This window comes from Microchirus variegatus (genome assembly GCF_963457635.1).
Source record: "Microchirus variegatus genome assembly, chromosome: 19".
Taxonomy (NCBI): domain Eukaryota; kingdom Metazoa; phylum Chordata; class Actinopteri; order Pleuronectiformes; family Soleidae; genus Microchirus; species Microchirus variegatus.
The window spans coordinates 19721568-19737536 of NC_139820.1; the positions used below are offsets into that span (position 1 = coordinate 19721568).

The 15969-nt window shown below is 40.8% G+C and overlaps 1 protein-coding gene across 1 annotated transcript; it reads left to right on the forward strand.

The window, feature by feature from the left end:
* Nucleotides 1–12373: 12373 nt before the first annotated feature.
* Nucleotides 12374–15720, forward strand: cfap96 (cilia and flagella associated protein 96; the record flags this gene model as incomplete). Its single annotated transcript, XM_083906099.1, has 7 exons — nucleotides 12374–12473; nucleotides 12908–13127; nucleotides 14160–14297; nucleotides 14538–14613; nucleotides 15079–15264; nucleotides 15364–15527; nucleotides 15666–15720. 7 exons carry the CDS (start codon nucleotides 12374–12376, stop codon nucleotides 15718–15720), a joined length of 939 nt encoding a protein of 312 aa, XP_083762225.1.
* Between the last annotated feature and the right edge of the window lie 249 nt (nucleotides 15721–15969).

The window sequence follows — 15969 nt, forward strand, 5'->3', positions numbered from 1 at the left end:
TCTTTTTTGCTTCCTGTTACTTCTTTTTTGAATACAATTGTGTGTCTGTCGTATCCACCCACTCCTCCTTCATCCTCTCTTTCTTCTCCTCCCACTCTCTCATTCTCTTACCAGATCTCTCTTTTCTTTTCTCTGTCCTCTTCCCACTCGCAGTCCTGTTCCATATGTGCTTTTTTTAGGTGGATCATTTACAATCAGTCAGTTTTCACATATTTCCAGTGACTCCATTAGTTTAGTAAGATAAGATGTTTTTGTTGACTTTTTTTTTTATCTCTTATTTTTTTATTATTATTCTCTGTTCCTCCTGAATGTTTTTGAATCCAGGTTAAAAACATTGTCTTTACACACAAACACAACAACATTAACTAAAGCACAATGACATTAACATAAAACACACACACACCCAATAATTTTTTGTGACGATGCATTCATTAATTGATTACAATCGGGTTGATTACAAGTGTGTGTGTGATGCACTGGCTGTAGAAGAGGAAAAGCCTCTGATGGCTCCAGTCACTTTCCCTTGAGTCTGCTGTATTAACTGGGACACACACACACAAATAAGACATATCTGTCCAAACATGCACAAACACACACACACAGTGTTCAGATTGGTCATCGTGTGTTCGATTCTTGGAAGTGTAGCAGTGGCTGTTTTTAGTCCTGGACATTAAATATTCAAAGGGACCAATCACACGCTTTAATTGAATCTGAGGCCCCTCCCCCTGGGGGCGATGGGCTCGGATCACAGCCAATTAGAGGCAGATGAGTCTGACAGTAATGGCTCCTATCTGCTGCTGTGTGTGTGTGTGTGTGTGTGTGTGTGTGTGTGTGTGTGTGTGTGGACATGATATGTCCATGTGTACATGTCCAAGTATAGATACACAAAATGTCCCTTCTTCAGCAATAATCATATTTACACTGTGTGTGTGTGTGTGACATGCAAATCTGAGTTAACCTAATTATTCTGTTGGTCCCCTGTGTTTTCTCATTAGAACTCACTGCCAGCAGGGACCACGGGGGGGGGGGGGGGGGGGGTTGAGCTTTAATAAAGAGCCTGAGCTATAAATGAACAGCAAACAGGGGAAAAATGGACTGATCCAAATAGATGAGTGTTACAGAGACAGCTTTTTGAAAGGTGCGACTCATGACGGGGGTTTCTCACCTATTACACTCACAAACAAACACACTGGTGTTTTCTCATACCTTCATTCACTGGCTACACGACTGTAAACATTTACAGCTCTGCCATCTGGTCCAGTTGTTGATGTTGAATTTTATATTCCCTATCCAGAAAACAATACAGTAAAGCCACTTTAATATCACTGTAAAGATGTAATAATCCACCCATAACACAGTGAGCACAGCATAAAACCCAAATGTCCACATGAACATTAAAATCATCTATGGTTTCTTTGATCGTTCCACTTGTTCCACATCACTTCATTACCTCTGCTGAGGTTTGTCTTTCTGTTGGTAACTTCCTGTCTACACTTGTGTTGATGGGTAAGTGATCACACTAGTGTGTTCCCATTAAAACTGGGTAAGAATCCACTGATGATATCACACAGAGGGTAGAGTGAAGGGCAAGACATGGGACACAGACTGTTTGAGGGTTAAGCCCAATACTCCGGCGTAAAGTGCTCTACATAGGTTACAGAGACCCCTCTACGTCGACTGATAGCCTGTCAGAGAGCCTCTGCGTCGTCTCCGGCTGCACAGAATATTTTTTAAGTGTCCGTCACTCCGTCAAGGAACAACGGAGACGGCAAGGGCTGCGATTGGTCCTCAGGACAGGCGAGCGAAGCTGCTCTGTGCCGGCTCAAAGTGCGCACCGAGCCCACAGAGGCGGAGCTGAACACCACCGACAACGTCGCTGCCAAACTATAAATACGTCATATCTTAACACACACGGCACGTTTAGACTGTAAATGGCCAATTTCTCGCCTCAAATTAATCTTAAAACTGCGTTCCGGGACACAGAAAAGTGAGAAACGGCCACTGTTTCAACAACAACAACAACAGTCTTTCTCTGTCGGACGCCATTGCTCACTGTAGCCAAAAGCACAACAACCTTGCATAGCGACCCCTGATGATCGGGTGGGAAATTGCAGTGCGTATCTGTCCACGACGGAGAACTATGAAGGCTCGAGGGGTCTCCGTGGTTACGCAGTCGGAGAAGCATAATGTGGCCTTTATATTCAGACTGATTATGGGGCCCAAACAGGTTTATCTGTAGTTTCCATAGTGTGGAACATAGTGTTCCATGTGGGGCTCAGGTTACTGGGACCATTTGCCTCTTATGGTGCTTTTCCATTATACAGTATAGCACTTTTTTTTGCTTTTCCATTAGGAATAGTACCTGGTGCTTTGTTGGTACCAACACAAGAATCAAACCGAACTGTAGATCAGTCTGGTGTATTTAGCGACACACACAAAGTAGTGACTTGTTAAACAGTTGTTTTCAGTCTACTGAATCCGTTAATTAATGAATTAGATTTGTTCACAGAATCGTTCAGTACTTCCTGCATGACCGGACCACAGACTCTGTTTGACACAGACACTGAACTGAAATACAGTGGCAGAGGTTGTGTTGAGGCTGGTTGTTCACCAACGAGATTTTACACATTTCCTTGCTAAATGTTGGAGATGAAGTCTTTTCAATTGATCTACAGTTGTTAAGGTTTGATTCTTGTGTCGGTCGTCGTGCTTGTGCCTCTTCATGTGATATGACTCAGTTTGCTCACCAGAGAAGGTACTAAAAAAGTACCAGGTACTGTCACTAATGGATAAACAAATAAATGTGCTGTGCTGACACGATCAAGTCGTGCTGGGACCGTGTAGTGGAAAAGCGGCATAAGTGGTCATGGGCTTGAAGTGGGTCCATATTGTCAGCCCAAATATAACCCTCCTGGATGAGAACCATGTGTGAGAGCAGGTGTGGGTGCTTTCACATCCAGTGTAACCCATGTGCAAAGGGATTCTGTTAAAATAACTGGGGAAGGTTCTTGCCCTGGGAAGAAATTAACAACGTTTGGTGTTGATATGGACTCAGATCTGGATCCAGGGTCTGGGCAGGGATTTGCACTCTGAGCCCTTGATATAGTTTATAATTTGCTCTGTGGGTGTTAATCTGAAACCTTCTTCACTTCTAAAGGTGTCATTTATTGCATGGCGCTGATCATTTATCATCACAGTATAGCTTTTAACTCACTTGACAACAAGTACATCGTTTTTATTTTATAGCGTGTGCATGAGCGTGTGGAGTGGGGGAATTTTGAAATGGAATACATACTAATCCATAGGGACACACTGAGGGTGTCAGCAGTAGGTGTCGCTGGGCAGATAATGGCAAGGTGAAAGGTCAGAAGCTTGAGGGGGGCTTTAAGAATTAAGAGGTTCAGTGGGGGGACAGCACTTTGCCTGATTGGTTATGGTCTCATGGGATAGGGGGAGGCGATGAGACATGACATCATACTGTCCTGAGACACCAGGGGAGCAGGAGAAAGAACCGGTGAAGGTCAGAGGGTCATGGAGACGCTGACAATAACACCATCTGCATGAGGTCAACAACTCATTATGATCAAGTTTCCTGGTGAAATTTACTGTTTGAGCCTCTGTGTTTCTTTCTCCACTGTAGGAAATCTACATTACTTAATGTAATTAATGGTTTTAAGTGCTCCACACTTTCTACTACTCCTGCACTGAGTTTTACATCATGTTCAGGCCAAACACTACTTTCTGATCATTAGTCAAAGGTGAACTTACATTGTGAGGCAGAGTCTTTGCACCTGAGCACAATTATGTTGTGTTTCCATCACAGTCTGATTTTAGTAATAGTGAAGCCCTGTGTTTTGTCAAGATGTCAGGCTTTGTTTGAGAATAGACTGTGGGCGTAGATTAAATAATAACAATAACAACATATCTGACTGTCCTAATTTGTCTAAAGTGTATTTACCTTGCATGACACTAGCTATCTGTCATTGGTGTTCAAGCCCCAATACCATGCCGTGCTTTATCTTCTATTTGACTCTAAATGACCTCAAACTAGTGATTAAAGCCATAAAAAAAATATTTAATAACATTAGAAATCAAGCAAAAAGTAAGCTACTTACATACAAACCAGTGGCATGGCTCCTTAATGGCCGTTCAGAGGTATGAAGGTGTCTTCTGTGTTGGATTAAAATCTTCTGTCCAGGAGACTTTGTCCATTTGTGTGTCCAACAATCACCAAAGCATCCAGAAAACGGTTATCTTCAGTTCTTGAAAAGTCGTTAATTGTCTCCATCGTGTCGATTAACTTAGATCCAGTAATGTAACTACATTATTACTACTCTCGTTTAAATAGCCGAAGAAGCTTTTGATATTTTATTACCACCATTATGCTGTAAATCAAACCCTGTCCACTGTTGCTATGGGACATCTGAACAGAGAGGCCATCACCACTAACTAACAGTATGAATAGTTTAAAAAAACTGAGTTTTACTACAGCACGTAAAGAGGGGGAAATGTCAGTGATTTTTCATTTTAGGCCACATTGTGTCCCTCAGGGCTACAACTACTAAAAGACATTGTAAACATTTTGTCTAAATGTAAACAGAAAAGGAATTTAATGTTGAAGAGGCCAAAAACATGACCTTTGGTCTCTCAAAACAGAACATGTTTGGCTAATTTGAAAAAGATCCTCTTGAAGCATTTAGATAATTAGATAAAAAAGTCCAGTTGTTTTTTCCTCGCAAAATTCAAAAAGATTCTCCGACACACAGGAACGAGACGGTTGGAGAGACAACCCGAGAACATAATGGCCCTCATTTATCAAACTGTCATAGAACACAGTGCACATCTGGGCACAGAAATCATCTTTGACAAAGTTCACATGTGATTCATGCATTTTTGGTGTCTCACCCGTCTTAGCATTAGAATGATCAGACACTGATAAATGTTGCTGCTGAAAACAACCATCATTTAAATATCACGCCCCTGTATATGTTGTTCTAGTATTATTTGGCAGTCTGAAAAATGGAATCAAGGAAAGTCATGAAATGCAGATTGTAATTTAATCAAAGTTGCCGTCAAAACCCAGCCAGCATATCCACGTGGGCCCCAGAAGCCATGGTTTGCATAGTGGTATCACCCGTTTTTGCCATGTGGGCTGAAATCATATAGGAATTGCAACATTTAGTCTCCACTGATACTGGACAAGGGCTTGAAGTGGGAAAACATGGAAATCATGGACAAACCGGCATGGGACTCATTTAGTCAGCTTTAATATAAACCTTATGGGAACCACATGCTATGCTATGCTATGCTATGCTAAACTTCAGGTGAGGTTGAAAAATCAGTTGCTTTTGGTCACTGTTGCCTGCAATTGTAAGACTTGATGATGGATGATGGATGATGGATGTATCAGAGGCAGCTTTTGAAAGTTAGCAGAGCTGCGTTTGTCATGGATGACATCGCAGCTAATGTTGCTAATGTGGCTAAAGCGATGGTGACGTGGGGCCGTATCTATGTTCTCCGGGTCCTATGTTCCCCGCTTTGTATGTGACCGAGGAACATAGAACTCTTTTTCTAAAAAAGGGTTGTATGTTTCCCGGTCACATAACCGCTGTTCGCCCAAACAGCGAACAGTGGGGAGCATTGAACCCTATGAACCCTATGTTCCCCCGCATATTGTTCTATACCAGGGAACATAGAACCCTTTTTTGTTCCCCGGTCACATAACAGCTGTTCGCTGTTCGCCCAAACAGCGAACAGTGGGGAACATTGAACCCTATGTTCCCCGCATAGGGTTCTTTACCAGGGAACATAGAACCCTTTTTTGTTCCCCGGTCACATAACAGCTGTTCGCTGTTCGCCCAAACGGGGAAAAAACGGGGAACATTGGACCCTTTTTTTGATCGGGGAACATAGGTACGACCCCAACACACCCAGCAATGATATACACCCCCCTCGCCAGGGTCGTACCTATGTTCCCCGGGTCCTATGTTCCCCATTTTCCCAAAAAAGGTCATATATTCCCCGCTTTGTATGTGACCGGGGAACATAGAACCCTTCCCCGGTCACAAAACAGCTGTTCCAAACAGCGAATAGTGGGGAACATAGAACCCTATGTTCCCCGTATAGGGTTCTATGTTCCCTGGTCACATACAAATTGGGGAACATAGGACCTTTTTTGATCGGGGAACGTACCTATGTTCCCTGTTTTTCCAAAAAAGGTCCTATATTCCCCACTTTGTATGTGACCGGGGGAACATAGAACCCTCTTTTTGAAAAAGGGTCCGATGTTCCCCGGTCACATACAAAGTGGAGAACATAGGACCCGGGGAACATAGATATACGGCCCCGGTGTGTTTGCCAGCAACAGTGAGAGCTGCCTTGTTCTAGAGCTCTGTGTGGACGGTGAACACTTTTAGAGGAAAGCGTCGTAGGCTAACACCTGTGCGGGACTGTATTTGCATAACGTGATTTGATGGGCCGGTGCCCATGCTGTCACTTGGAAAGCTCAATATTTCTCAACTTCTGCCGCACACAGCGTGAGCAAAGTGAAGAAACTGATCCATAATCTGGTTACGGTGCACATGACAGAGCCTCATTCAACATAAATGAGCAGCAAACAAAGTGAGCGCAGCATTACTGATCTCAGACGAATGTAAAACTTGGAGCCATTAACAGTTTTTATCTGCAAACAGCGACTTAACAACAACCTCATTTTTCTGTGTGGCCTGTGGTGACTTTTAATTACATTTGGAGATTGATGCCAAAACGCAATCACTTGACATTGGATTCTTCAGTGATTTTCCCTCTTGGTCTGGTATTGGCACATCTCTGCTGCTTTGTGCTGCACGTCAATAATGTTTGGAGAGAGAGAGGGAAGTAATGAGAGCGGTGTCAGTATTGTTGGGATTCACACAACTCAGTCTCTCAGTTCTCCAGTAAAGACACTTGGTTTGGAATTCTCTTTGAATGTCTCAGCTCTTTAACTTGTCGTTCAGACTTTGGTTTCACTTCATCGTGACAGAATGGCATCCCTCTCGCGTCCACCATGACGGTCATGTTGGCTGTGACTGCTGGTGGAATGAATCACCCTCTCTGACATCAGTGAAGAACCCCCAGACCATGACACGATGCTGGACAGTGAACGCCTCACATGAGGAGCATGTCGCGTTTTCACTCATTGGACAATACCATCTCCAACTCAACAAATATCCACTATCTTGTGCTGTATGGCTTTAAATAAAAAGGCGTAGCAATATATTTTACATTTCCAAATGTAATCAGAGTTAGTGACTGCACTAATACTATCAGGGCGCCAACTGAAAATCAATTTAATATTGATTATTAATATTTCCATTAATGTCCTAATTATTTGTGATGCTAACATGTTACTCACAAACATAGTCGCGAGATACAATCTGGATATGCTACCATCCATCATCTACCACTTTATCCTATACCGGAGGGTCACAGGGGGTGACATAGGGCGGGTACACATGGACCAGAGCCGTTTCTTGCTATATGTGGACTATGCAGCTGCATAGGGCCCCACAGCCACCAGGGGGCCCCCAAACTGCAAACTCAGGCTCATATTTTATTCCATTTTTGAGAATTAAAAGTACCTGTCTTTATTTGCATGTATTCATTATGCACATATTTGCAAAGCATGTAAGTGTTTGTCGGGTAGTCAGAAAAAGTTAGGAATCTCTACCTCGAGTTTGAAAAAAAATAGGGGGCCCACAAATAGTGTCTCGCATAGGGCCCCCAAAACAACTAGAAACGGCCCTGCCCTGAACAGTTCGCCAGTCCATTGCAGAACCACATAATAGAGACAAACAACCATTTACTCACACCTACGGTCAATTTAGAGTGTCCAATTTACCTAATCGCCATATCGCATGTTTTTGGACTGTGGGAGGAAGCCGGAGAACCCGGAGAAAACCCACACACACACACGGGGAGAACATGCTAACTCCATGCAGAAAGGCCCATGTTCCAACTGGGGCTCGAACCCAGGGAACCTGGGTCTTCTTGCGTGGGCCCATAATCTGGATATGCTTAAAAATCTAATTTGCACTACAGTTTAAACACTTTACAGATAACTGAATAATGTCTCCCACTCACCATTAAACCTCCTTTTCCTAACTGGAAACTGAAGACTGCCCTTGAGAGCAGGTCATTTCATGTTTCCAATGTCCTACTTATGTTATCCTGCTGGGTTGTTAATTCACATATAATCCATGCAAAGCAATGCACTGCGTATCTCATGATAAATATGAATTAAGGCTCAGATGAAGCTGTGGAAAGTCTTTCTTTTACCTGCTTGTGCGACGTCCTCCTGCTCCGGAGATCTGAGGAGTGTTTAATGAAAAGAGACGCAGCTGTCGTCCCGTGGAGTCGACAGCTGCTGCAGCTCCACATGTGTTTTTGGGACATGGGTCTGGAAAAAAAAGACACTGGAAAACTTTCCACTTGTTTGTTGAGCACTACAGCGTAAATGCTAAAAATCTGTTTATCAATCTATGCTAGAGAGTCTGATTTTAGACCGAAGACAGCGTTTAAGTTCCACCAAACAAGGACTTGTCAAGTTAAACAAAAAAAAACAAGTTTCCAGGTTTTACATGGATTCATTTTTATTTATAACCAATCATATTCAATTCTTTTCAAAGTGTCTTTTAATTTCACGCCTACTGGGTGCACACGAGGCAGCCGAATAATACTGATTATGTCAAGTATATTAAGGACAGCCATGCTCCAGTTCAACAGTTCATAGAATAACTGGGTGTACTACGGTGGCCCTGAGGTGCAAAACACAACCACAAATCAAAAATCACGAAAACATTGACTCACAACTCAAACACTGAGTAGTGAATGTTTTTGTGTTTTCTGCTTTTGTGTTTGCGTTGTGAGTTAATGTTTTTGTGTTTTCTACATTTGTGTTTGCGTTGTGAGTTAATGTTTTTGTGTTTTCTACATTTGTGTTTGCGTTGTGAGTTAATGTTTTTGTGTTTTCTGCATTTGTGTTTGCGTTGTGAGTTAATGTTTTTGTGTTTTCTGCATTTGTGTTTGCGTTGTGAGTTAATGTTTTTGTGTTTTCTGCATTTGTGTTTGCGTTGTGAGTTAATGTTTTTGTGTTTTCTGCATTTGTGTTTGCGTTGTGAGTTAATGTTTTTGTGTTTTCTGCATTTGTGTTTGCGTTGTGAGTTAAAGTTTTCGTGTTTTCTGCATTTGTGTTTGCGTTGTGAGTTAATGTTTTCGTGTTTTCTGCATTTGTGTTTGCGTTGTGAGTTAATGTTTTTGTGTTTTCTGCATTTGTGTTTGCGTTGTGAGTTAATGTTTTTGTGTTTTCTGCATTTGTGTTTGCATTGTGAGTTAAAGTTTTCGTGTTTTCTGCATTTGTGTTTGCGTTGTGAGTTAATGTTTTTGTGTTTTCTGCATTTGTGTTTGCGTTGTGAGTTAATGTTTTTGTGTTTTCTGCATTTGTGTTTGCGTTGTGAGTTAATGTTTTCGTGTTTTCTGCATTTGTGTTTGTGTTGTGTGATTTGTGTTTCCGTTTTGAGTTAATGTTTTTGTGTTTTTGATTTGCGTTTGTGTTTTTTGATTTGCATTTGTGTTTTGCACCTCAGGGCCACCGTAGTATACAGGTGTAAAACGCTGCCTGTCTTGAATAACTTTAGTTACTATAGTTAGATACAGTTATATGGCCTCCACATGTGGCTCATCGCAGATATGATGGATTAGAACTTTCTCCACCAAACAGCTGTGGAAGACGTGCGCCGTCATCCAAGAATGAAAAATTAACATCATACAGTCATTTAATAATGTTATATATTGATCGATCAGAGCTGGTAAATGAGGTGATGTGGAGCAAAGTGTTATTTTCAGACTGGATCTGCCTCTATATTAGTGAATGGGACCTAGAGCCAGTCGACTTCTCACTGTAGTGTTGATTATTCTTTTACATTTACATGTATTTAAACATGTAAACATCAAAAAATGATAAAAGACTTGAGAAATTCTCAGTGAACTACGTAGATTTAAATTTAATTTTGAGGAAAGTGGTTCATTAAAGTAATTAGTGCTGGTCACTAGGCATGACGCCGTTTCCATGACGACTGACCGGAAAAAGATGCGCGTGACGTCATGTTTACATGCCGCGACACCGGAGTCCAGGCATCGTTCACCAGTTAGCTACGTTAGCTGCATTAGCTCCTTTTATCACCGTTAGCGTTAGCCTACAGTGGAACTGGAGCGGTCTGTTTATTAAAGGAAAAGAGCAGCGCTACAAATAACTAGCGTAGCTGTGTACTGCGTATGTGTGCCTCTGTTTTTAAAGTTTAGGGTAACTTTAGAGACTCATTTCCTGGTCAGTCGTCATGGAAACGTGCCATGCGTTAACGAGCGTTAACATTGAAGAGGGTGTTTTACTGAGCTTGATCCGAAATAGGCAAGCGGATTTTGCGGCGGTGGAATGTAAGACCACTTATTAAGAGTCGTCCCATTAATAGGGAATATTACTGGTTGTTGTTGTTGTTGATGATGAGAGAGTTTGGTAAGCAGCAAAAATCAATACTTTTGTATGTTCTCATTGGGAACTCTGTGTCTGATGACAATAAAAAGACGTGGATTAACCCCTCACATGACAGGATAAAACTAAAATTCACCCCCACAACGAACAATGATCCTCTAGAATATACGTTTGGTTGATAGTGCCTTTCCTCTCCATTTGACTGACAGCTACCACATCTTTCCTCTTCAGCTCTTATCGACTGTGTCATGACGCCTTTGTCTAAGTCGGTTTGCAGTTTTCACACAGTGTTGGTCACACAGTGCTGACACGTCTATTTTTTAGACGTGGTGTCGACACAACATGCTGTCGATCAGAGTGAATATGTTTGATTGATCTTACAAATGGCCTCATAAAAAAGTTTTTATTCATTGTTATTATGATTGTTGTTGTTCTTTAACTTAACTAGTTGTTATATATAGCTGTGAGGACAGTGATGTTGTCAGGGACTCACAATTTAGGGCTTTATTATAGTCAACACAAGGTTTTATTATTATTATTGGTAGAATTATGTTAAATTTAAGGAAAGGGGCTGAGGAATTATTATAATAAGTATGAGGTGTGTGTGTGTGTGTACATTTATAGTTAGCGTCGGTAAGTTAGGGATTAGGGAATGTATTATTTCTATGATGTGTCCTCACTAAAATATAAAAACAAGTTGGTTTGTGTGTGTGTGTGTCCTTATTTTTGTACCTTTGTGAGGACCATAACATAAACCATAGGGAGTGAGGACATTTTGTCTGGGCCACACAATTTAAGGCGCTTTTGGGGGTTAGAATTAGGTTTAGGTTCAGGGTTAAGCATGTTCAGATAGTTCAGGTTAGAGTAAGGGGTATGGGAATTCAGTATGTCTATGCTAATGTCCTCACTAACATATAAAAACAAGTTTGTGTGAGTGTTCTTAATTGTGAGTACCAAAAAACAACAAAAAATAAACCCCATAAACCATAGATTTTATGGCCTTGTTTTAGTGTCAGGGTTGAATTATGTTCAGGTTAATGGTTAGTGTTAGTTATGTAGTGATGGTTAAGGTCAATAAGTGTCCTCAGTGAGAACGCTGCACCAGAATGTGTGTTTGTGTGTGACATTTACATCCTGTGAACTCTAAGGTTAGACTGCCACCTTGTGGTAGAAGTTACAGTTTCTTGTACAAAGCACAAACAACCAACTGTTTCTATCAGTTAGTTTGTTACCACTGAAGAAAAGAAAGAAAGTCGTTTCAGTAATAATAGTAATAATAATAATAATAATTTTAAATGTAATATTGTTTTTACATGGGCCTCCATCAATAGGAAACTGCATGTTGTAATTTATAGTAAATACATTTAATTCAAATTTAAAAAGACACCTGATGATTTTAAATAAAACAATGGAAATGCTTTAGATTCCATCTGTGACCAAAAATAAAAGATAAAAAATAAATGGACAAATGTCATACTTTTATTTTGAAGGCACGGCTACCGTTTCCTGGAAACTATCCAATGCTAATGAACTTGACACCGTTTCCTTTCTCCAAGGCAACACAGACACACAATGTAAACAGTTGCATGGACCAACATTAGTGAAGTGAAGACACTGAATTCCACAAACAACCACCACAGGTATGTCTGTAAAACTGTTTAACATGTTTAACATTAGATTATTATTGTCAAATGTAGATTTAAAATGCAGATTGTGTCAACATTTATTTAACCTTAATTTATAAATGACATTAAAGATGTCTTAGGTCAAGGCTATTACATTTTTAATGTATTTAAATGCATTTAAAATTGCTTCAAACTGAATGATGTGTGTTTCCAGTGTGTCAGGATGCCTTCAGGTGAAGGGAAGATGGACATGGAGCGTCTGGGCATCTTTAAAGAGATGAGTTACATCTCTATAGGAGACAAATACACGTCACTCACCAACCGTGAGCATAACATCCCTTTATTTATCACAATAAAAGCATGTGATTGTACATATCAGCTTGTGGCTTAATATGATGTTTAATCTGAGATGATGTCCCTGTTTTAAGAGGCTTTATAATGACAAAGCTATAAACTTGTTTTCCAGGTTCCTGCAGTAAATTATTGTCACGCCTGGGGGAATCCCCCCCCCCCCACACACACACACACACAGTGTTAGTAAACCATATAATGCAGCACCCAGCAGTATGCTTGGTGCTGAAAGTATAATAAATGTGATTTCCAATCAGTCGCGTACCTCCATGTTAGCAGTTTGCATGTTTTTTTGTTGTTTCAATGCTTTTTATGTGAGACTCAGCATGCAAACGCTTTAATAAACACTTTTACAGCCTATTTAACAAACATTAAGTTGACACATTGTTTTCCTAAACAACCCCAGGTCCGTTCAACGTGTCGGCCCATCGTGGCCGGCAGATGCAGGCGGGAACGACGAGGCAGTGGTGCGCCCTGCAGAGCGGCTTCTTTGACAAGTCCTACAAACGGGTGTTTGAGCGTGAAGCCCTGAGTGAGCCGGTGAGACTGGCCCGACAGCAGCGCATCCTGCAGGCCAAGAGGAACCTGGGAAAGGCCTTCATGCCCTGTGACGGCATCAAGAGGCCGTGAGAGAACACACACACACTAACCACTAATGACACAGCACAAATGGAACCATCCAATAAAGGGGTGTCCAGCTCAGATGACAGGACAATGGGCATCTAGGCTGGTCAAGAGGGGCGAAAAAAAGTGTGTGGGGGGCAATATGAGCTTAAAATTATTCCATAATAAAATTGCATTTAATATTTTAAATGTACATTATGAATAAATGAATTAGGAATAAATTATTCTCCACAATAAAAGCACATTTATGATGCAAAATAAATCTTTTAATATCAAAAACAGCAAAATAAATATGGATTTAATTGCAATTAAAACTCCAAGCAAACCTATTAATAATCTAGTAATATAATCTAGCCCACCACTTAATATCAAGTTATAATGAAGTTCATTTTCAATTTGTATTATATACTTTACTGTACACAGATACTTTTGTTTTGAAATTCTGCAGAAGTACATATATATTTTATTGTGATATCATGACGGAATATTTCATTTGAAAAGTTGGATTTTAATGTAAAAATGTAATGTTTACAACCAAATGTCTAATAATTATTATGACAAAAATATTGCGAGCAAACATTTAAAGTATTAAAGTTTAAAATAGAAAATGTGTCCAGAAGGTGGCACTACACAAACATTTGACTTGACAAGTCAATGAAGGATGCTAACAGATGCTAATTCTACAAAGAACTTAGGCCTCGAGATAGAATTTACAATGTGAAGTATAATATCTGCAGTGGCACTACCCACAATCCTTTGCACACGTTTTGTTGGGCATTTTAAAATGGCGAGCGTAGCAACAACAGAGCTAATGGTGAAATATTCACCTAAACTTTGTCATAGCTGCGAATCACAAATAAAACACACAAATGCCTGGATCAGTTGACATTAATGCTCTGCTAAAACTGCGACCTTATGAATATGTTTTTTTTAGCTATAGCGCTAGTTAGCATAAATGCTAAAGCTAATGCTAAAGAAGTTGTGACCCTATTTTCTCCCTCTTCTTTCACTGTGACGTGTGTGTTTGTCCTCAGCTGCGGCTCAGGCAGTTTCTATGGCACTCTGTCAGGACCGGTCCAATCCCTGAGTCCACTGACAGTCGGACAGAAGTCCCGTCGCTCGCCTGGACGCAACATCCTCACCTCACCTGCAAAGAAAGGCAGTGGATACAGGTTCATGGCAAGAAGTCACTGACACTGACACTTTACTGAGCGTATAGTGTGTACTTACTTATCTGAGCACTATTTTAGGCCACATTTTTAAGATAATTAAATGGTAATGTGCTTGCTTGGAATCCTTCATGCATTCAAAGTACATGTTTTAGACTGTTTTTAAATATAGTATTTGAATAAACTTTGATATTTGAATGTTTTTTTATCAATAAAATAGTTGTATTTTGTTATCTTCTGCAGCTATCCCAATGTAACCCTGTCTGACATGGAGCTGTACGCCTCTGAGCCCTACGACCGTCCTAAAGAAGTCCTGAAGGTATCACTTATTCTGTTATATTTATGTAGCATTTTTAAAAAGTTATGTACATGATTAAAATACAAATTGATAAAAGAACTACTGCAAACCTGTTAACTTAAAGGTGCATTATGTAATAAATCATAAAATCCTCCTAATATGTCACAGAGACTCAGGAATAATGTTCATATAACAAACTGAACTCACCAACAACAACAGTACAGACAAAATATTTGCATTTAAAAAAAACATTTTGCAGACTGCAAATCATGTTTATGTTCTGAAATCATGTTTTGGCGTCATGTGGCGCCACCTACCGCCATCTACCAATCATTGCAGTCAGTAGAGTCTCAGCTGCCGAGCAACCACGGGTTGCCAGTAATGTCAGAAAACTCAGTATATTGAATTTGAATGTAGTAACCGTTTTTGGCCACATTCTTACATATGGCACCTTTAACAAAAATGTGTGTTTACGTGTATGTGCAGAGGGAGGCAGCGCTCCATCGCTCCAAGTTCAGAGACGGTCCTTTTAAGCTCAACCTTCACCCCAGAGCTTTCTTCCAAAACAATCCGTACCACAGCAACAAGCCCCTGTCTGCACCACAGCAGCCCCAGCCTCCTGCACACAGGGGGGCCCCTGTTCCCTTCAAGCCCTCGTCCCCCAGCAAACGGGTGATCTGCCTCTGTCTGCTGCACTCTCTGCACTGGTTCTTACTGTACATACGGTATGAGACATTCTCTTCATATCTGTGTTCTGGTGTGTTGTGTTAGCCTGGAGGAATGAAGGCCGGGACGTTTGACACTTACCCCTCACATTCTGCTGATCCGTTCATCGCTCGCCGCTCCAAAGCCACCAATCACGAGCCGGTGTTCCACCCCCCGCCTGGTCCTAAGAGCACACCTGTGAGCAGTATAATCACTTTCAATGTGAACAGGTATTGTCTGGTTTTCACTTCTTAAATTAGCTAAATAAGGTTTAAAGTATATAAAAAAGAAGTATAGTGACACCTATGACATATGACATCTTGTTTGTTGTTGTTTTTATTTATTTATGTATTTTCTTGCTGTTTTAGGAGTGTGCACTATGCAAACTACACTTCAACCATCCCGGCTGTGATGACACTCTGACTACACCACCCTGTTTGTGTTACTGTTAACTGAGTTGTGTTAACTGTGTGTGTTTTTCCATCACCTCTCATCCTTGAGATCCACACTGTTGAAGACACAATGACCTCAATAAATACTGACCTGAATGACACAGACAGAACACTTTTATTCCTACATGTAGCCCATCATGTATTCATCGTCATATTCACATCTGTTTCTTCCTCCTTGTGTATAATTAGCTGTGGATTATATTATGCTTAATGTATCAGA